Below are 23,278 nucleotides of genomic sequence, written 5' to 3'. Positions count from 1 at the left end.
CCATCTAAGTCTCCCTGCTCCCTGTCCCCTGACTGCCCCAACCGCTCTCTACACCCCCTTCTCCTGACAGCCCCCCCCAGAACCCCTACCAATCTAACCCCCCCATTCCCTGTCCCCTGCCTGCCCCAACTGCTCTCTACACCCCCTTCTCCTGACAGTCCCCCCCAGAACCCCCGACCAATCTAACCCCCCCATTCCGTCCCCTGCCTGCCCCAACCGCTCTCTACACCCCCTTCTCCTGACAGCCCCCCCCGCACCCCCGACCAATCTAACCCCCCGTTCCCTGTCCCTTGCCTGCCCCCCCTCCCCCGCACCAGGCCGAGGGAGAGCTGCGGGCTCCACGTGCAGCCAAACAAATAAGGCGCTGCTCTGCGGGGGAGAAGGGAGCGGGGGAGGGACTCTGGCTGCTAGAGGCCCCAGTGGCTGCGAGCGGCTTTCAATCAGGCACAGCCACCCAATCAGCCGTGCTGCATTCTGCATGAGGGGAAGGGGGAAATTCCGGACATTTCTACCTTATTAGAAATCCCCCCCGGACAGCCATTTAAAGCTAAAAAAAGCCGGACGTGTCCCGGAAACCCGGACGGATGGTAACCCTAATGTTACAGTAATTTAAATACATTATGTTTTGAGGGTCATATCTTAATATCTGTAAAGTGCATTGCAATCCTTGGATGGAAGGTGCTATGTCAAAACTTTGCTCTTTGGTAAGTCACAAGCTTAACATTCTTTAATGTTAGTGGATTTCAACACTTTAGGTTTATTAAAACTAGAACCAAGGAGGCTCTGCTGACATTTCTATAGGCTTGAACTTAGTGCAGGTGAGGTGAGGCTTCCTGCAGGCCACTGGAGAAGCACCACACCAGTCCCTGGACTTCTAGCACTGACTGAAGCTCTGAATCAAGATTACTTTGATTACTGCTACTGCTGCTTCAGGCTCGAATAGCAAATAACCCCAGCTCCCCTCACATTATTTACTCCTATGGTGACTCAAACACAATCACGCAGGAGCAAAGAAACTCTGACCCATGCATCTTCAGGTAAGTAACACCAGCAGAATACAAGGAACCTATAAGCAGCAGTAATAATGCAAATAGCCTGTCTCAGCACTTAATATGCCAGGGCTCTCTCCCACTGATCCATAGCAAGCATGACATCACCAAACCAAGCTCTGTGTGCAGACCTCATTAACCCACAAATGAGGTCATCTTTATTAGTGCAGATTAGTCAGGTTCCACTGTATATAAATGAGGGGGCCACATTGATCGGATATATCCTAATGGAACTTCTCTGGTGCCCCCAACCCAATCAGGTTTCCCTCCATGCACACAGAAAAAATAAATTCTCGGTTTCTCTCTAAGTTTCTTTATGTTTACAAAGATAATGTCCTGAGTGTGATCTGATGCACCGCAGCATGCCTGAGTGCACAGACAGCCTGAAAATATAGCCTGAGAGGTGTGAACTGATCCATATACCTCAATGGAGGGGTAAATCTGAAAGTTCAGGTAGTTTAAGTGTCTAAATTGTTAACTATCTTATTACCAGTCATTTTTCAGAAAAATCCAGCTATTTGGGGATTGTGTGTAAATTTTGAAATTGAGGGAGTAGGGTAGGAAGCGGTTAGTGTACATTTCCCCCCCACAATCTGACTTCTCATACACACAAGAATTTCACCTGAGAATAATATTTCACCTTGAACAGCCTTCTCAGAATCAATAGAACATAAGGAATAAAAGAATTCTCTCTAATTCAGAGCTGCCAGACTTTCACAGCTTCCTCACTATACTCCAGTTTTCTATATCAGATGCACCCTTTAAATAGCCTTAAAAAATCCAAACACTCTCCTTTCATTTTTAATTTAACCTAGGAAGTTGAGCTCTAATTTAACATTTAGTTTCCAGTGTCCTGAACTCATCTAAATAAGTATTTCTTATTTAAACTGTTAATTTTGTCCCTACCGTTCCCTATATCAAAGGGAGTCAAGAAAAACTGTTCTCATGATCACCTCCTCTCCCTCTCATTCTTGCCCCCCACGGGCACACTGTATTATTTTTAGAAAAGGATTAAGTAAAAAGTGGCAGAGCCACAGATGAAGCATTATTAAAAACACTGGCAATACCCATTAATGCTAAACCTCACATGATCTTTTTTTGAGGGGGAGAGGGGAGTATTTGTGCAGCTAGGGGTCCCAGGGAGGGCATGTACAGCCATCACTTCAGCATACACAGAAATATATGCTCCAAAATGAAGCCCATCTAGGATACTACATAGTGTGCTGTTTTTCTGTGCACAACAGTCTATCGCTGGAAGCACAAATGAATACAGAATCTAATTATAACTGCAGGGAGAGTTTAGATATGCAGAAAGTATCTAAACTGGAACATGGCCCAGAGTTGAACATGGCCAGGAGAGTGAGGTACTGATCAAGTTCCATGGGATCTCTAATGTCAGTTGGTTAGCATCTCTGGTTTATATCTCAGCAGAAACAGGGCACCACTCCAGCATCTCACTGTCCTCTTAGCACCATAGTAAAGGACTAATTTAGTACTAACACTGAGGGAACTACTCCACATACTAAATCAACATAGAACTCAAATATCTGTGAAGCTTCCAAGGACCACCTCCAGTCCAGTCCTGCTTAACTTGCAAGATAGGATCAAAAGCACAAAGTGGTATGGCTGCAGGTCACATCCCAATTCTTTTCCTATACTTTATTCACCCCTAACACTTTCTGTGACTTCTCATATTTCTTTTCCCCTCTATATGGGGAACAAAAAGCAGCCATTTCAGTGGATGCCAAGTGTAAATACTGAAGAATGGGGAAACCAGAGCCCCTTGAAAATGTTATATTTTCCAGTCACTATATATCCAGAAATGTCGTAACACTAGATCATAGAAGGCAGCCATTCTTCTGATTCTGAGGGAATAGAAGTACGTGAAACAGTCAAAAGAAGAGGGATGTGTTAAAAGGAAACCTTGGTTCAGGTTGGAAATAGCATTCCTTGGTGTGTTTGTTCTTCCTCCTCCACTCTTCTTGTTCTTGCTTTTCACCCAGCTCCAAGACTGGAAACTTTGCTTTTACAATGCACAAGACAAGGGAATATACATTTGAAAAAGTATGAGTTAAGTGTATTTGCCCGAGTGATAGCACACTATTGCACTAACAGTCATGCCACCAGTTAGACATGGCTGAATTTGTATGTAAGAAAACGGTTTTCTGCTACCATTATACTGTATATACTTGATCATAAGCCGGTTCGTTTATAAGCCGATCCCCTCGCCCCCCCCCCCCCCAAGATGGATAAGTAAAAATGGAAAAAAAATGTATAACCCGTTCATAAGCTGACCCTATAATTCAGGGGTCAGCAAACTTTGGCTCCCGGGCCATCAGGATAAGCCGCTGGTGGGCCAAGATGATTTGATTACCTCGAGCATCCGCAGGCACGGAGGTAAACCTAAGTAAACAAAGTGTCCTGATGTGCCAGCTGCTTACCTTGACGAGCCGGGACAGCAATTGGTGGGGAAACTTTTTTGGGGGGGGTGAGAGAAGCTGGGAGTTAGGGGAGTAACCCCTGTGACCACCCCCCACATGACCCCACCCCTAGCCCAGGATCACCACACTCTCCCCATCCCATCCCTTCCCACCTTATCTGGGGAGGGCCAGGAGAGGATGTCTCTGGCCTGGCTGGAGCTGCTCTGGCAGGCTGGGCAGTGCAGCCGCAGCCTGCTCCAGCGGGCCAGGCCAGGCAGCACGGCCTCAGCGTGCTCCGGGGGGGCCAGGCGGCACGGCTGGAGCCTGCTCTGCGGGGTGGGGCCAAGCGACATGGCTGCAGCCTGCCAGCCCCGGAGCTACAGCTGCTTCGGAGGCTCGGGGGAGAGCAGCATGGCCAGAAGCGGAGAGACTCTGGCCCCCCCTCTTCCCTTCTGGCTCTGCTTGCTGTGCTGCCTCTCCTTGCTCCCTCTGTTGGGGGAAGTGGCTGTGTCCCACCTCTCCCTCTCTATACCCATTCATAAGCTAACCCCCTTCTCTGGTGCTTCCCTTTTTTATTAAAAAATTTCGGCTTATGAACGAGTACATACGCTATATAGCAATATATGCTGCAAATAGCATACTTTTTAAAGTTCTTTTTCAGAAAAAGCACTACCATCAATGTTTATCATACCCATTTTCCTTCAAATATCCAAAGACAGACATTAAAAACTAGCAGAGTGACTTACAGCAGCATTTATGGATTGTAGGCAAGGAACATACGAACCTATGTGGTGATTGTTTGTTGAAAGTTTGGGAAGAATGCATTTTCCTGTATAACAGAACAATGTTAATTTTCTGTGTTAAAATAAGTTCACATCATACAGCACACCAGCCATGAGCTATCAGGTATTACCCCTGAATTTTAGTGCAGGGTTAGCAAGAGGGTAGTCAAGATGCCTTTGTGAGACTATAAGCCATAAGCAGCACTAGTTTTGCCTTCTAGAATTAACAGTATTCTCCTCCCCCTGCTAAAGGCATCACTGAAAAGGGCAGGAGGACTCACCACACTGTCACTCTGTGGTTTAGGTCGTTTGGGATCCAAAGCAAAGATAGTATACTCAGAGAGAAAAGCAGGCTCTGCTATCATCCCGGCTAGCAGCTGTGTCATTCAATGCAAAAAGCAGGGAGATGAAAAACACAAGTAATGAGAAAGGGGGAAAAAAATCAAAGAATGTTGCAAACGTTTATCTCACCATCTCAATTTCTGCACAGTGCTAAAAGGGTCTACAAAAAGATACAATATGGTAAACGTAACCCACTGAGGAATACAAAGCAAGAACAGAAATATATTAGATCATTCATTGTCATAACAGCCAAGATCTATTATATTGATTATTTGGAGGGGAAAGAAAGTGGTAGCAAAAGTGTGCCTTAATTTAGCCTTGCATGAGCAAGTACTATTTTGCATTGACACTATAGTTTTATTTATAAACATCTACAAAACAAACATCTTGTCCTGATATGTTAATTTGCTTATGACATAATATATTTATATTGAAAAGTAACATCGGTACTTTTTATATCTACTCTAATACAAATATTAAAATAAACTATGTACTTCTGAATATTGATCTTTCCACTAAGATTTATTAATTAGATTGTAAAAAGTTCTTAAATCCTGGAATGCTAAATTATGTAGGATGTGTTCAAAACTGTACTTTAGCTATCACATCCATACATAATGACTGGAATCATTAGGAGTTACAAAATGATACAAGAAATTGCTAACTCAACTGGTAGTGTTTACATTTAAAATATTTGAATCAGCTTAGGAGATGAGTTTGTAAACTCACAGAAAGTAAAAGCATCCATGAAGAGAGACTGTGGAATAACAATTCAAATCCGCTATTATGAATTCAAGTGTGTTTTATTATTTAATGTTGTTAGAATGGTATAACATGTTTCAATATATTGCTATAATTAATATATATTAATATATATGTGTTAATATATTTCAGGCTTTTTCTGACATTCAGAAACCAAAGGCCGGGCTATCTTATCGCCATATTGATCAATTCAGAAATTCTAGACTTGAGTAATCTGCTGAGTGAATCACTTAAAGGGCTTTTCATTTGCGACTGGTTCAGAAGGAAACCATTTCTCGATTTCAAGGTCCTAAGTATTATTTCTAGGGAGAGACACCATTGCAAAATGACTAGGTTCCTGATCTTTTTTAAATGGATACATAAAGCTTCCTGTTACTATGTTTATAATTGAAATTAGGACACAATTTGATCTATGGGAAGATTTAGAACAACACATACATAAACATAATGATTTATAATTACTGTTTATTACAGAAAATGGATGACGTGCTTACTATTGTATTAATAAGTACATCTGGTGGTCTCTGGATATTACAACATGAATCAGGGCTAGGAAAATAATAATTTCAAGAGGCTTAGTTCTTATTCCTTCCCATCCCTTGGATCTGTTATTTAAGGCAAACATTTGCAACAGAAATATAAACAAGAGCCTCAACAGATCCCAGCATGTGCATGTCTGAGTTAGTACATGCCTTTTCATCATAAAGATCAACAACCAGACTATTTGCTGGAGAATTCCTCCAGAAATTGAGGCAGGGAGGGAGGAAGAGAAGAATCCTTAACCCTGCCCTGAGACCACTCTTCAACACCAGAACCACTACCTAAATCTCTTTGTTGGAGTAGTCTCCATGCTCTCATGGCTCCCATTAAGCAAGAGGAATAGCCAACTGATCTGCTTCAGTGAAGCTGGACTCTGCAACATGTGCCCATCTGCGTTATTAGCTCCCCAAATCTTCTCTTGTAATGTATCCATGTTTTGGAGACACAAATCACACACAAGTCTGAGGAGCTGAGCCTTGAATGCTGGTCCTCCAAAAAACCCTAAAGCTAAAGAAGATTCCTCCCATCCAGTAGATGCACTACCCTCTCAGTACATCAGCCAATAGAAAGAAAAAAAATCACACATATAGTTCATTATACCACCCTCTATATAGCAGAACCTCACTGGTTCTACTAGAAGATCTTCTGCAGCCAGGGAGGGGAGACCAGGACTCAGCACTTAGAAAATTGTGAATTGCTGCTATGACCAATGCCTCAGTGGGGTTTCATTCTGAAACCAATATGTTGCTTAGTTTTACTTCTCAGAACTATGCTGTAAATGTCTAACTTCAGTAAAGGCTTCAACTGTCTCAATGTTGGTCACACTTGAGATGTAATTCAAGCACGTTAGAATAGAGGATAAATATTATCTCTAGTAACCTACTGGATGATTTATCAAGGGCTGTCTTGGACATGAGACACCCTTATTTCAAAGTTCACATGCTGAAAACAGTAAATTACAGGGCAAAGACTCTCAAAGTGCACAGTATTTACAGTAGCAGGGCCAGAAGGACACAAACAATTGTAAGCACAGTCTAATACCCATTCATTCAGCTAAATACACTTTTGCATTTGAGAGAGTTGCTAGAGAACACTTTCAAATGTAAACTTATTCAAGTGTGAAAAAGCCAAGGAAGCGTCTCTTTCATCTCTTTTTTTTTGTTCATCTTCCCTTTCTAGGGAAAAAGAAAAGGGTACATTACATGAAAACGTTCATGAGTGAGATTTTACACAAGCAAAAAGCATAAAATTCTAAGTTACAGTTCCCACAGCCCTCATAACTTTGGTGATAATTCTTCTGGTTTAACATATATGTGCAAAAAGACCAATGGCAAACATTACATATGCACAAGTGGCCAACTTACAATAGCTGTGGGAACCATAACTTTGAGTTTCACGGTTTCATGACTTTGGGGTGCATAAAATCTCAACCATCAATGTTTCACTAACAGGTTTTTTTTATTTATTTGTATAAATAACCAGCAGAGCTAAAACTATCACAGAGAAAAGTGACTTTACACTTTACACTAGTTCTCTTTTGTGCTTATACAAGATCAGCTAAGACAATGAAATGCAAATTGTAAAACTTGTAAGTAGAAAGCAATAACTGCCAATAATTAAAGATTTATGAAGATTTCCAAAATGAAATGTATATTAACTGTAGCTCAGTTGATTCATTATATTTTAAAATGTGATTAGTTTGATTTTACATTGTCAAGAATTTCAGGAATCAGATAGTTCTGAATAATGACTGCACAGTAGTGGTATATTAGGTGTTTGTTTCTCACAATACTAAATAGTTAAATTCAACCAAGGCATTATTTGAGTAATCTATTTCCACAGAATCACAGAACCATAGGGTTAGAAAGGACCACAAGGATCATCAAATCTAACTCCCTGCTAAGATGCAGGATTTGTTGAGTCAACTATTCAAGACAAATAGCTATAGGGTGACCAGAAGTTCCAATAAAAGATTGGTTGGGACACATTTTGTCTCGATATCCGCCGGCAGCACTGTTTGTTTTTTTGCTCAGCCGGGGCAGGACTCGGCTATTTTTTTTTTTTTTGCTCTGCCCCCCATGTGTCCCGATATTTTCTTCCCCTCATCTGGTCACCCTAGCTATCCAGCCTTTTTGAAAACCTCCAGTGAAGGAGCTTCCATGACTTCCCTAGACAGTTTGTTTCATTGTCCTACTGTTCTTAGTTAGGAAATTTTTCCTGAGATTTAATCTAAATCTTCTATGCTGTAGTTCAGGGGTCGGCAACGTTCGGCACGCGGCTCGCCAGGGTAAGTACCCTGGCGGGTCGGGCCAGTACCCTGGCGGATCGGGCCAGTTTTATTTACCTGCTGACACGGCAGGTTTGGGGGCCGCGGTTCGCCTTCCCAGGCCAATAGGGGTGGCGAGAAGCCGCGGCCAGCACATCGCTCGCCCGCGCTGCTTCTCGCCGCCCCCATTGGCCCGGGACGGCGAACCGCGGCCGGTGGGGGCCGCGATCGGCTGAACCTGCCGCGTCAGCAGGCAAACACCCTAACGGGCCGGGCCAGTTTTACTTACCCTGGCGAGCCGCGTGCCGAATGTTGCCGACCCCTGCTGTAGTTTGAACCCATTGCCTCTTGTGCTGCCCTCTGTGGTAAGAGAGAACAATTTTACTGTCTTTATGGCAACCTTTCAAGTATTTGAAGACCGCTATCATGTCCCCCCTTAATCTCTTCTTTTCCAAATTAAACATACCCAGCTCCTTCAGCCTTTGCTCATATGGCTTGCAATCCATCCCTTTGCTCATCTTTGTCCCTTACCAGTGGATTTTTTACAGTTTCTCTAAATCTTTTCTATACAGCAGTGACCAAAACTGGACACAGTACTCCAGCTGAGGCCTAACCAGCGCCGAGTTGAGCGTTACTATTACCTTCCATGATCTGCATGCTATGCCTCTGTTAGTGCAACTCAAAAATGCCTTTAGGTTTTTTTGCAACAGCATTGCATTGTTGACTCACGTGGTTGTGAGCCACCATTACTCCCAGATCCTTCTCAGCAGTGCTGCTGCCAACCCAGTTATCTCCCATTCTGTATTTGTGCATTTGTTTTTTCTTCCCTGAGTGTAGCACCTCACATTTGCCTTTGTTGAATTTCATTTTGTCGTCTATATCAGTTGTTTTCAAACTGTGGGTCACGACCCAGTACTGGATCGTGGAACATAAGGCACTGGGTCACGCTGGCTCTGGTCAGCACCGCTGACCGGGCTGTTAAAAGTCCCATTGGTGGTGCTGCCCGGTTAAGGTAGGCTAGTTCCTACCCCTTCTAACATCATGCTGCGCCCTGGAAGTGGCCAGCAGCATGTCCGGCTCCTAGGCGGAGGGGCCTCGGGGCTCTGCACACTGCGCTTGCTCCAAGCTGGGGTGGGGCGGTGCCTGTGAGCGAGAGCTGCATAGAGTTGCTTGCATGCCTCCGCCTAGGAGCCGGACCTGCTGCCTTAGCACCCCCGCTGCGCTGCTGACCGGGAGCCAGAAAAGGAAGGCTGCTAAGCACAAGGAAATCACTATTTCTAGCCTGTGCTCTTTCAATGACATTAATAATTCTGTGCACACTTGATTGTTATTACCAACCAAGGCCACTTTAGAAGACAGGGTAATTAAGAGGTTGAACACAGTCATTTCTATCAGAGCTAACAATAGAATCCAGGGACCACAAATTGTGCTGCACCTCTCAGAAAGTGCGGCACAGAAAGTATAGTCATAGGGGGTATGCAAAGATTATTTTAAGCCAACTTTCTATCACCCACATTCTAGGCTGATCCATGGGCTGGTGCTGCTCTAACTTACTAAAGCCTTACCTGCACCCTGTAGTCTTCTCTGAATACCAGAAATGCTGGAGTGCAGAGCATCTTGGCCAATACCCATCCTGCCCCTAACATGCCATGCCCATAGCACTCCTTATGCCAGGGCTGTGAGGAGGGGTACCACAGGGTCATGTACACCAGCTCTATGCTACCCCGGCACTGGGGTAATTCCCTATGGGGCTATGCCTTTTTACGCTGTTCCAGCAGCATAAAGGGGAATCAGGTTAGAAACTGACTTAAATTCCACTTACCCACACTGCCTTTCAGAATGTGCCAAATATATGTGCTTGATTGTGCACGATTTCTAATCACTAGACCACACCCCCAACAAAAACAAGAACTCAAGATTCCTGATTACCTGCATTCCTCTGCTGTCTAGCAAATAGTTGTGTAAACCACCAGTATATTGTGTGTCATGTACTTATTTGTATTGTGGTAGCGCTTAAAGGCCCTTGTCATGGATTAGGAAATGAATGTGCTAGACACTATACAAACAGAACAAAGAGACAGAAGGGTTTACAGTCTAAGGCTATGTCTACACTAGACAGCTTACAGTGGCGCAGCTGTACCAATGCTGATGGAGAGAGCTCTCCCATTGACATAGTTAATCCACCCCCAACAAGTGTCAGTAGCTACGTTGGTGGAAGAAGCTCTCCCACCGACAGCGCTGTCCACACAGCACTTATGTCGGTATAACTTGTGTCGCTCAGGGGGGTGTTTTATTCATATCCGTGAGCACCATAAGTTATATCAACGTAAGTGGTAGTATAGACATAGCCTAAGTATAAGATAACTTCTTATAGTAGCTGATCCACAAAGAGACAAGAGCTGACTACTGTTATTAGTTCCTCCTTTACTTCAAGTGGTAGAGATGTCAGCTGTGAATCTACAGGTTTAGGGTTACAATGATGATGATGGATCCATGGAGGATGTTAACATGATTCTACATTAAAAAATGTGTTCACTTATCTTTTTACAAAAGCAAGGAAATTAAATACAAAAAGCTAAGTTAAAAGAATGTTAAGGTCATAAAGTCAATTACTCAATAGTTAGGAAATGCCAGAAATAAGGCTGCCCAGGTGAGCCATAATTCGGTCACTATATACATATGTATTATGAAAAAGTCTTTAATAACATGATTGTGTATAAATTTTCCCCCACCAGACCCCTGCCATTCAGTACATAGAATGATACTGAAAAAGAGGTTTGCAAGAAAAGGGACAAATGTGATAGATTAGTGAATGTCTGTATGCCTCTATATCAAACTACAAAACTCTATTTTGTTTTGTGAGTACCATTTTGATTGTAAAACTGCACTATACCTTCATTGTTGTCTTTTTACTTCATCGTGGACTAGAATTCCAGGAAGAATTGGCAGAGGACTAATAATGCAGAGCAAACAAGGGTGTTACATTTAGGTAATCCTCCATTTAAATGGAAACACGCTTGGAGAATGAGCTGACTGCGGCCTAGGTGAACTAATTCCCTCAGGTAAGCTGGTACCCAAGCAATGGGCCACCTGACAAGGCACTTGATGTCAGTCAGGGAGGCCACCTGACCTTGGGGCAGGGGCAAGAAAGAGAGAGAGACTGGATCTCACTGGGTGGTTGGTTTGTTTGTTTTTTTTGAGAGAGAGAGAGAGAGAGAGAGAGAGAGACACACATACACACACACAGACGAGAACCAGAAGACAAGGCTGTGCTGGAGAAGGAGGAGGAAGGTCCTGGGATTCTGCAAGGACACTGACTAAATACTAAGAGGCTCTCAGAGAAGTGAAGAAATTGAGGCAGGAATTTGCATACAGGTTTTATTGTTTTCCTTGGACCTGTATCTCTACGGTGACCAGATGTCCCGTTTTTAAAGGGACAGTCTCATATTTAAGCCCTCCTGCAGGTGTCCGGACTTGTTCTTAAAAACGGGCAAATTGTCCCGTATTTTCTGTCTCTCCCTCCCATCAGTACTGGCAGGTCCTGCTGTTGGCTGGATCCCTGCTCACCAGCCGCCCGCTTACCAGCAGTGAGTGGGCGGAGGAGCGGGGGCACCAAGTAGTCAACAATGAGAGTGGGTGGTGGGGCAAAGCTGCAACATTCAGGGCCGGCAGCTCCCCCTGCTGGTCCATCAGTGCAGCCCCCGCTGTGTGCCATCTCTTGGCCAGCAAGACCCCACCCACGTCCCATTTCCAGCGAGCACTGGCTGTGCACTGTGAACTGCGATGGCTGGTGAGTGCAGGCAGGCACCAAGCGGGGTGTCGCTTCTGCTACCCACCCACTGGCCCTTTACATGGTCTCCCTCTTGCTGTCCTCTCCCTGCTTAGCCCCTCCCATCCCTCCTCCAGCTCCACTGCTCCTCATCCCCCCCAACCCGGCAGGGCGCATTCTGCTCCCAGCTCTGTGTAGAGAACCAGTCTCTGGTAGGAGTGCTCAGCTCACCACCAGCCTGGCTGGCAGGCTCCTTCCTTCCCTCACTGCCTCTGGCTAGGCCAGCGCCCCAGGAAAGCCCACGACTCTCTGGCCCAGGGCGCTGGCCAGGAGGAACTGAGCCCTTCATGTGCCAATGCCCCACAGAGCGCTGGCACAGGGAAGCCTCTCTGCCCCTCAGCTAAGCTCTGGAGTAGCGGCAAGGGAACTATTTCCAGCCTGTTTGCGCTCCGACCCTGCAGGCTTCACAACAGTCCCTCGGGCATGGGCTTTGCACCCTCTTCACCCCCCACGTCCCTGCCCTGGGTCCTGCTCCCAGAGAACGTGGGGCTGCTCCATCCCCTAGGCACCCTCCCCTGCTGAGCCATCTCTTTGGCTGGGTTCGCTGAAGCCCCTGCAGCCAAGTTCTCTGGGCCCTGGTGCACAATGCATCCTTAGGGCTTAACCCCTTCCTGCATGCGCTGTAGCTGAGGGACAGGAGGCGGCTGGGTTATGTTGGTGGCTAGCAGCAGCCTGGAGGTGTTAGCTGCCTTTCAACACTGTGCAGGCAGGAAGGGACAAGCTGCTTCCAGCCACAGGGGAGCGGGGGAAGGGGGAAAGAAAGCCAGGTCATTCCCTCCCCCTCCCTACCCCCAATGGAAGCAGCTCCAATCCCTTCCCTCCTGCACAGTGACAAAAGGCTGCTGCTGGCCCCATTCTGGTGTGAACCCTGTCAGAAATCTGGGGAGGGGAGGCATGTGACCCTGGCATGCGTCTCTCTCCCCCGGATGTGTTGCCTCGGGAAAATGTGACACTAGGTGCCAGGAGAGGTGGGTCCATCCTGGGGGCCCAGCCAGGCATGGAGGGCGGAGACCATGGGGTTGGTTGGTCACCCTCCCTCCCCCCTCCGTGAGAGAAGTGTACAGGAGTGTGTGTGTGACCTCTCCCCATATAAACCCTAATCCCTTAAAGATTAGATTCTTTTTATTTATCTTACTACACAGTATTTCTTTTAAACAGGGACACAGCCAACTTGATGTTAATTTAAACATTTGTACTGCATAGTTCTGATTGATTGCCGTTGAACTTGCTTCAATATGAGTAATTTTACTAGGTGTCCCATATTCCGCACAGGGAAGTTTGGTCACCCTATGTATCTCCCTTGTTTTTTGTATGCGAGTAAAGTGTGATCAGTTTACAAATTCCATTGTACAGTCTATGTGTTACTTTCTTTCACTGTCACATAGTCCCTTTGTGTACTGGAAGCTCCACAGCTTTGGTGGAACTCTGAGAGCATGCAAGGGCTATGGGGAGGCTTGAGAGAGCTGGCTTTAGTTTCTGGGCCTAGGTAGTTGGTCTGAGGAGTCCCCATGTCCAAGAGGGGTGTCAAACACTGGCTCTGCACTTGGCAGTGAGCAAGTGCCTAAACTGTGCACAGAAAGCTTAAGAGCATGTGGATACAGCAGGTGCATCCATGTTCAGCGACCTCGTTAGTGACTACTAGATGGAACTCATTCAGGGTTATAACAATGTTTACTTGTGTTTGAGGCACTGGACTAGGACCCAGGATAGCTAGGTTCTGTTCCTGGCTCTACCACAGGTGTGTAGGAAATGCAGATAAACTATCATAACACACACTCATACAAATTAAGTTTTGCATGGGGAGCTTTAATTCCAGCATTTTCTAACTTGCTGATGCTTGACTTAGCAACTTTAATGTTCTTAATTCTAAGGTTCTTGACTCAGTTTTCGGATGTAATCTACTATACAAATTACTACAACCCCTTTCTTCATATTAGTCACAATCACATCATTAAGCCTTGCACTGGAAATTCACTGTAGTTTAGTATTCAAAATACTGTAATAATTTTTTTCTTCAGCACTGATTTTTAAGAAAACAATTAGACATTACTATTATGATAGATGCTTTTGAAAACCACTAAGGTTTCTAATTATATGTAGTACTCCTGTAGGGACTAAAAAAATTCAAAAAACTAAATTACAAAACCATTTTCTGAAGGAAAACCTCTAATGAGTAGAGATTTAAAAATTAAAATAACTAAAGAGTAGATCGTAAGAATGACAGGTTAACTGCTAACAATGAACTTCAAAAATAATATTTTGAAATATTAGCAGTGGGCTTAAACGTAAAGATCTAACGTTACAATAGCACATCAAGTGTCTTGACGGTCATATTTATGGCCTAACTGTAGAATAGGAATCGATCTGACATACCTTCAAACAAAGCAATAACATTACAGATAAAACCTTCTAAAGGCAAGCCACAAAAGGGAAAACAAATGACATAATTAGTAAGAACTGCTTCCCACCAGACACATTTTCTCATTGAGACCTATCTCCAAGACATAAGTGCCCTCCAGCTAACATATACAGAGACAACTCTTGAGCTTGTTGGAAATATAAAAAGCAAGTTGTCCAGCAAGTCAAGATCTATACATCAAGAGTTTCTTCTGCAATAAAACAGAAGGGTGTATATTTGTTTTGCATTCTGTTTCAGAAAGAGTAAACATCTGTATCAAGAACAGCCTTTTTCTGGTTTGTTGTTTCTGCTATAGCAGGGGTCAGCAACCTTTCACAAGTGGTGTGCCGAGTCTTCATTTATTCACTCTAATTTAAAGTTTTGCGTGCCAGTAATACATTGTAACGTTTTTAGAAGGTCTTTTTCTATAAGTCTATAATAGACAACTAAACTAGTGTTGTATGTAAAGTAAATAAGGTTTTTAAAATGTTTAAGAAGCTTCATTTAAAACTAAATTAAAATGCAGAGCCCCCCGGACGGGTGGCCAGGACCCGGGCAGTGTGAGTGCCACTGAAAATCAGGTCGCTTGCCACCTTCGGCACACGTGCCATAGGTTGCCTACCCCTGTGCTATAGTGTGCACTCTAAGCATGTCTGTATAAGTATGCATAACTGCCAAAAGTATACATTGCTAGGTTTCAAACAAATACCAGGTTACATATCCCTCAACATTTTCAGATATTTTACTTGGCCATTTGACAGGAAAAACAGTTATATATGAGTACCTAGTATCCATGCATGACAATGTCTATTAGAAGCACTTCAGATGAAGCAGAGCACGAATGAACTGAAGTAGCAGCATTAGCAAGGGTATTAAGATGAGGTGCCTTTGTTAGATTGGAAAGGCCAGTTTCATTTGTCTTACTTTCTTATTAGACCACCTTGGGAAAGACTGCAGTTAATCTAAAACCTATTATAATATTAAAAAATTATATGCCAACACAAACATCTTGCAACTCTAAAATAAAATGCACAAGTACAGGTGTGGTGGCTTAGCTTTATTTCTACACTCTACAAGAAATTTGCAAGATTCCTTGGCTGGGAGAAAAAGGGACATCACTTACTTCCAAAACACATCCTGAAAACCAGGCTGAGATCCTTAGACCATCATAAACTGCTCTGCAATGATGACTGTATCCAGAGTGAGCCAATTCTTCCCTCTAACCCAGTCGTTTTCAACCTTTTTCCATTTGTGGACCCCTAAAAAATTTCAAATGGCGGAGCGGACTCCCTTGAAAATCTTAAGACAGTCTGCAGACCCCAGACCACAGGTTGAAAACCACTACTCTAACCAAATGGGAGGCTGAAAAGGAAAGGGAACTAACCACCAGAAAGTAAAAATCTCTCCAAAAATGTGTGGTTGGTCAAGTATGCAAGTCTTTCAAAATTTCAAAACATTATCTCAGACTTAAAATCCCTTCAAACTAAGTGGAATGTAAGAGTACAATATTAAAGAACACTTTATATAAATGTATCATTTGTTACAAAGGGACTATCTACATTTCTCTCAACATTTAAGATATTTCTTCAAAAGAAGTTGTCACAAAACCTATGAACATTGGAAATATTTCCATGATTCAAAAAATTTGAAGTTTTAAATAAAAACATTCCCATGCACGGTTTGCAAGTTGAACACTGCAGCACTGAGAACCTGTAAGTTAAACTGACTAGAAATACAACAACACTGCAAACAATTTTAGCTGTGCTGGTCCCAGGATATCAGAGAGACAAGATGGGTGAAATAACACTGACACTTAATTCATTGATTTTCATTTTTAAATCAGAGAAATGCAAAACAAAGAATAAGTATAGTGAACAATATTTTAAAATGTAGACAATTCCCAATAATCTAAGATATTAGTAATATATTTTAAGACCCATGTATTGCAAAGAGATATTTTAGCTGACAAAGTTCCTTTAAAGTAATCTCCAGACGCTACTAAATGTATTTTGACCTATTATATTTAGCTACAATAACACTCCACTGACAATTCTTTTCTAAAGAGAAGCACCTAATTTGGCCAAACTAAAATGTTGCTTGAAAAACATGCCAAGGCAGGCATGTGTGTTCAAAAACTAATTGTACAATTTGGTCTAATTCTTCAGTCATGTGATTAAGAATAAAAGCTACTACTTAAACTGTATTCTATGAATATCTGGTCCAATTACACTTAAAATGAAAATATACAAGCTTGTTTTGTTGTTAATCATGTTTCATAAAAATGAATATTTAAATGAATTGTAATGTCTTGATTGAGATAACTTCTTTAATGTACATTATTACAGAGAAACTTATTTACATGTAATATTAAGAAGAATGGTTCTAAATAAATCTCGGAGATTTATTATCTCTTTTCAACTGTTCTACTTTCTGCATTTCTAATTACAGAATATGCTTCACAACAGAATTGCTATGAGAATTTCTAGACTGAGAGACAATCGTATACCTGAGCCCCCTTATGGTCCTCTTTGTTTCCCGTCCCTTTGTCCTATTTCCCCTTCTCTCCCTCCCTGCCTAAACAAACACAAAAAAATAGCTTAACTTGCTTCTGTGCCTCTTCCCAGACTTAACCACTGTATTTAGAGCATGGGTAATGCAACTTGGCACATCCTGTGGGCTGCCTTTGATTCTCCTATTTGTCTGTAGAGTGTGTGCGTTATTGTGCAGACTGGAGAAAATAAAGGTCAAAGGCAACATTGATTAAATGAAGTACAGCAAGATGGACTCTATGTTCTATTAAGAACAATCTTAATGCTGCAAGTAGCATTGAAATGAATCAGAGAACACATTACAAGCCAGACAGTGTATGTATATTTTTTAAAAATAACTTTTCTATAAGGAGGCTTTCATTTTCAATTATTTTTAAGAGATGGGCTCAAGGTGCAAAATTTGGACATATACCTTAACATCAGTTCTAAGTTTTGGTTTAGGCCCATCTTTATTTTTTAAATTGTCATGGCACTGTACACAACATTGTACAATGTGTCAAATAAGTGAGTCCCAGCTCCAGAGAATTGCTGTATAAAAAAAAGTGTACAGATATGTAATAAACACAACACAAAACAGATTAGACCTAAAGCGGGCTACAGGTTTTTACAAGCTAGGCCGATTCAAGGAAGAAATTTGTCTTAAGAGTTTTTCTAAAGGAAAGGTAGGATGGCTGGTGAACATTAACTGGATACTGTTCCAAGCATAAAGAGCAGCCTAACAGAAGACATGAAGTCAAAGGTGGGCAAAAAAGACAAGACCGCAGGTAACTGAAGGTATGTGTATACTGCAATTAAATACCCACAGCTGGCCCATGTCAGTCAACTTGGGCTTCGAGACTCAGGCTGCGGGGCAGTAAAATTGCAGTGTAGACTTATGGGCTTGGGCTGGATCCCAAGCTCTGGGACTCTTCCTCCTTATGAAGTCCAAAACGTCTACACCGCAATTTTACAGCCCTGTGATCCCGAGTCTACTGACACAGGCCAGCTGTGGGTGTGTAACTGCAGTGTAGACATAAGCTTCTTTGGATGAGAGTAATGTATAGTAGAGAAGGTGCTGTAGGAGATGGGTACAGATGGAGGCAGAGAAATAGTTGTGCAGAGTCTAAAGAGTGAGGGATGAAGAGCATGAATTTGAGATAGGAAGAGGGTTCAAGCCAGTAAAGGGATTAACTTTGATTAATCTTCAATTTTTTTTGATTTTTTTAACTTAATTTCTAACTTCAGTAAAGCAACAAGGTGTTATTTCTTAGAAAGGTTATTCAACTTTCATCCACATTCTTCTCTCCATTGTACAGAGATGTTAGAAGAAAGGGGAACAAGAATTCAGCAGTGCTATAGAATAAGATAAATAACATCAGGGAAAAAGAAGAACAGGAGTACTTGTGGCACCTTAGAGACTAACAAATTTATTAGAGCATAAGCTTTCGTGGACTACAGCCCACTTCTTCGGATGCAAGTGGGCTGTAGTCCACGAAAGCTTATGCTCTAATAAATTTGTTAGTCTCTAAGGTGCCACAAGTACTCCTGTTCTTCTTTTTGCGGATACAGACTAACACCGCTGCTACTCTGAAACATCAGGGAAATAACTTCAAGGTGTTGAAAAATTACAGGGCTCCTTGAAAGTCTATTTTCAGTTTAGAATACATAATATATCCTAGGGATTATCCCTATCTTTGGATGCCCAACATCCCCACTTTGGCTGCCTCATCATTAATAGGTTTCTGATAGTTCTACTTGTTTATAAAGCTGTGCCACAACTAAACAAGAAAATTAAAGGTATTACAAGAACCATATAAAGTTGTCAAAGACTGGAAAATTAGTAAGCTGGTCACACACATAAATAACATCACCACAACTAATGCCTTATGCTTTCACTCTTTCATACACATATACTGTCAAGCTCCTATTAAGAAACTGCCTGAAAACGGGTGTCAGTCATTCAAAGCTGCTGAGTAATGAAATTAATTAATAAAAAGTCAGCCAACAGATTCTCTACTTTTTGCGCTGGTCATCGATGACATGGGTTCCAGTTGCCAACAATTCCTCTTTCATGTAGGAGTGAGGTGGCTCTCACGAGGTAATGTGCTACTTGAACAGTCTGCATGAAGAGCAGAAGTACAGTTTTCCCTGAATTATTACAAAACTCCCCTTGATATCGTTAATAATTTAGCTTGGATGGCACTGGTTGCTGACATTTTGGAGCACATATGAACTGAAATTCTCTCTAGGGACAGCAGTGGATTGTTCTATCTATATTCAGTGAGGTAAACAAACTAATCGGAAAACTTTTAAATTAGTCTTTCCAAGCACAAAGGAAATTTGCAGTAATTTCCTCTTGTTTCAGGCTTCATTGAGGGAACCAAGGAATCAGGCAGGAACTATCAGAAACTTGTAAGTCAGCATCTTTTAGGGAAACATCAGATTTAGCTGTGGGACTATTTTCTTGATGATCTAATGATGCAAATAAGTTGGCAACAACCCCTCCAACTCAAGAACCTATGAACTCAGCAGCACTGACTAGGCCATTTTCCTCCATGTACCATTAAGCCAGGTTTCTCTTTGGTGGTTGTGATAAAAATGAAATATTGTAATTGTCCACTGATCAAAACTGAGATTATTTCCCCAATTCAACCTCATCAGCAAGACCAGCTCAATTCAGTGTGATGGATGAGTTATATAAAAATGCATCTCCTTCACCATTACAGCTCACTTTTTGAAATTTCAGTTACTTCATTTATAGTTACAAAACCTCACCTGCTTATGGTTAGAAGTCATGGAAAAGGTCACAACATTTCTCAGCCTTGAAGTGTTATCAGCTTGAAAAGTTTAGGAAGCCCTGCTTTACCGATATTAAAAAATGCAGTTTAATTTGTATATACAGATGAGGTGTTGAGAATACTAATAAAGAGTTCTTAATAATTTTTTTTTTTTAATAAATGGAGATATACCTATCTCCTAGAACTGGAAGGGACCCTGAAGGGTCATTGAGTCCAACCCCCTGCCTTCACTAGCAGGACTAAGTATTGATTTTGCCCTAGATCCCTAAGTGGCCCCCTCAAGGACTGAACTCACAACCCTGGGTTTAGCAGTCCAATGCTCAAACCACTGAGCTATCCCTCCCCCTTCTTAGATAAAAAGGTATTGTGTAAAGTGATAAATATGATTATACACTTAGATATTTTGTAATATGCTACAGATAAAAAGTTTATGAAAAGAAAACAGAGCTCTGAACTGACCTCTTTGTCTGGTGTTAAAGTGCCTTCATCAGATTGTTCTGTAAGTGAAGATGTTCTGCTCCTGTTGCCTGGTGGTGGTGGGGAAGATTTGGAGTGAGTCTGCATGGAGAAAGTGCACAAATCAGCAAGTAGTTTGAACTAATTTCACACACAATTCTCCAGTGTTGGAATATTTCAAATGACAACTATTAACTACAGTGCTCAATATAGCTTTGCTAAAGCATTCCATAAGATTTTCTTAAAAGGAAAAACACAGCTCTTCCCAGTGCCTACATGACAGATCTTATCTTGACTCAAAACCTATGCCACACAAATGGCCACAATTCACAGGAATGGCCATACTGGGTAAGACCAATGGTCCATCTAGCCCAGAAAACTGACTTCCAACAGTGGCCAATGCCAGCTGCTTCAGAGGAAATTAATAGAACAGGGCAATCATCAAGTGATCCATCCCCAGTCATCCATTTACACCCAGCTTCTGGCAGCTAGATGCTTAGGACACCCAGAACATAGGGTTGCATCCCTGATCATCTTGGTTAACAGCCATTGATGGACCTATACACCATGAATTTATCTAATTCTTTTTTTAACCTAGTTATAGTTTTGGCCTTCGCATCGTGCCCCAGAAACAAATTCCACAGGTTGACTGTGCACTGTGTGAAGTAGTACTTCCTATTGTTTATTTTAAACATGATGCCCAATAATTTCATTGGGTGATCCCTAGTTTCTGTGTAATGTGAAGGTGTAAATAAGAAAGTGCTAGTCACTTTCTCCGCACCATTCATAATTTTATAGACCTCTATAATACCCCCCCTTAGTTCTCTCTTTTCCAAGTTCCACAGTCCCAGTCTTTTTAATCTCCCCCCTCATATGTAAGCCATTCCATACCCCTAATCATGTTTGTTGCTCTTCTCCATACCTTTCCCAATTCTAATATATCTTTTTTGAGATAGGGCGAGCAAAACAGCATGCAGTATTCACGGTGTGGGTGTGCCATGGATTCATACAGTGGCATTATATTTTCTGTCTTAATACCCCTCTCTTTCCTAATGATTCCTAAAATTGTTATCTTTTTTGACAGCTGCTGCATGCTGAGCAGATGTTTTCAGAGCACTATCCACAATGACTCCAAGATTTCTTTCTTGAGTGGTAACAACTAAATTAGACCACATCATTTTATATATATAGGTTGGGAATATGTTGCCCAAAGTGCATTAATCAACACTGAATTTCATCTGCCATTTTGTTGAGATCCCTGTTTTGTGAGATCCCTTTGTAACTCTGCAGTCTGCTTTGGACTTCTCTGTCTTGAGTAATTTTGTATCATCTGCAAATTTTGCCATCCCTTTTTCCAGATCATTTATGAATATTTTGAACAGCCCTGGTCCCAGTACAGCTCCCTAGGGGACACTACTATTTACCTCTCTCCATTCTGAAAACTGAGCATTTATTCCTACCCTTTATTTCCTGTCTTAACCAGTTACTGATCCATGCAAGAGCCTTCCCTCTTATCCCATGACTGCATACTTTGCTTATTTGCCTTTGGTAAGGGACCTAGTCATAGTCTTTCTGAAAGTCCAAGTACACTATATCACTTTTTTCCACATGTTTGTTGACCTCCTCAAAGAATTCTAATAGGTTGGTGAGGCATGACTTCCCTTTCCAAAAGTCATGTTGACTCTTCCCCAACAAATCATGTTCATCTATGAGTCTGATAATTCTGTTCTTTAATACAGTTTCAACCAATTTGCCTGGTACTGTGAAGTTAAGCTTACTGGCCTGTAATTGCCAGGATCGCCTCTGAAACTTTTTTAAAAATCGGCATCACATTAGTTATTCTCCAGTCATCTAAGACAGAAGCTGATTTAAGTGTTAGGTTACATACCACGCTTAAGTAGCTGTGCAATTTCATACTGGAGTTCCTTCAGAACTCTTGGGTGAATACCTCCGGTCCTGCTGACTTATTACTGTTTAATGTATTAGTTTGTTTCAAAACCACCTGTACTGACACCTCAATGAGACAGTTAATCAGATTTGCCACATAAAAATAATAGCTCATGTGGCAGAATCTCTCTCACATCCCCTATAGTGAAGACAGATGCAAAGAATTCATTTAGCTTCTCTGCAACAGCCTGGTCTTCCTTGAGTGCTCCTTTAGCACCTCAATCATCCAGTGGCCCCACTGATTGTTTGGCAAGTTTCCTGCTTCTAATAATAATAATAATAATAATGGAGATATCCCATCTCCTAGAACTGGAAGGGACCTTGAAAGGTCATCAAGTCCAGCCCCCTGCCTTCACTAGCAGGACCAGGTACTTAAAAAAAAAATTGCTGCTAGTTTTTGAGTCTTTGCCTATTTGCTCTTCAAATTCTTTTTTGGCCTGCCTAATTATACTTTGACACTTGACTTGCCAGAGTTTATGCTCCTTTCTATTTTCCTCAGTAGGATTTGACTTCCAGTTTTTCAAGGATGCCTTTTTGCCTCTAACCACTTCTTTTACTCTGTTGTTCAGTCATGGTGGAACTGTTTTGGTCCTCTTACTATGTTTTTTTAATTTGGGGTATATATTTAATTTGAGTCTCTATGACGGTATTTTTAAAAAAGTTTTTATGCAGCTTGCTGGCATTTCATTCTTGTGACTGTACCTTTTCTCTTCCGTTTAACTAGCATCCTAATTTTTAAGTAGTTCCCCTTCTGAAGTTAAATGCTAGTGTGATGGACTTTGATACGTTCCCTCCCAGAAGGATGTTAAATTTAATTATATTATGGTCACGATTATCAAGCAGTTCAGCTATATTCCCTTCTCGGACCAGATCATGTGTTCCACTTAGGATCAAAAATTGCCTCTCTCTTTGTGGGTTTCAGGACTAGCTGCTCCATGAAGCAGTCATTAATGGTGTCTAGAAACTTAATCTCAGCATCCTGTCCTAAAATGACATGTACCCAGTCAATATGGGAATAGCTGAAATCCCACATAATTATTAAATTTTCTATTCTTATAGCCTTCCTAATCTCCCAGAGCATTTCACACCATCACCATCCTAGTCAGCTGGTTGGTAGTATATTCTTACTGATATACTCTTAGCATGGAATTTCTATCCATA

General features: G+C 42.1%; 1 protein-coding gene across 11 annotated transcripts in view; it reads right to left on the bottom strand.

The window, feature by feature from the left end:
- The window catches only part of GOLGA4 (golgin A4), a 169,387-nt gene that overhangs the window by 93,327 nt on the left and 52,782 nt on the right, over positions 1 to 23,278 (bottom strand). For 6 of the 11 annotated variants that reach the window (XR_010598388.1, XR_006176855.2, XM_065583687.1 and 3 more), the window contains exons 2-3: positions 20,174 to 20,272; positions 4,533 to 4,628 (exon numbers count right to left, since the gene is read on the bottom strand). Coding sequence is in view for 6 of the 11 variants with exons in the window: in XM_005302705.5 (XP_005302762.2) it covers positions 4,533 to 4,628; positions 20,174 to 20,272 (195 nt within the window). In the remaining 5 variants the exon portion in view is untranslated. Of the gene's footprint in view, positions 1 to 4,532; positions 4,754 to 20,173; positions 20,273 to 23,278 lie in introns of all 11 variants that reach the window. The other 5 variants (XM_065583691.1, XM_065583690.1, XM_065583689.1 and 2 more) reach the window with 2 other exon arrangements.

This window comes from Chrysemys picta, chromosome 2 (assembly GCF_011386835.1).
Source record: "Chrysemys picta bellii isolate R12L10 chromosome 2, ASM1138683v2, whole genome shotgun sequence".
Lineage (NCBI taxonomy): Eukaryota > Metazoa > Chordata > Testudines > Emydidae > Chrysemys > Chrysemys picta.
Note: the sequence above shows the minus strand (reverse complement) of the source record. Positions and strands in the feature narration are given on the sequence as shown.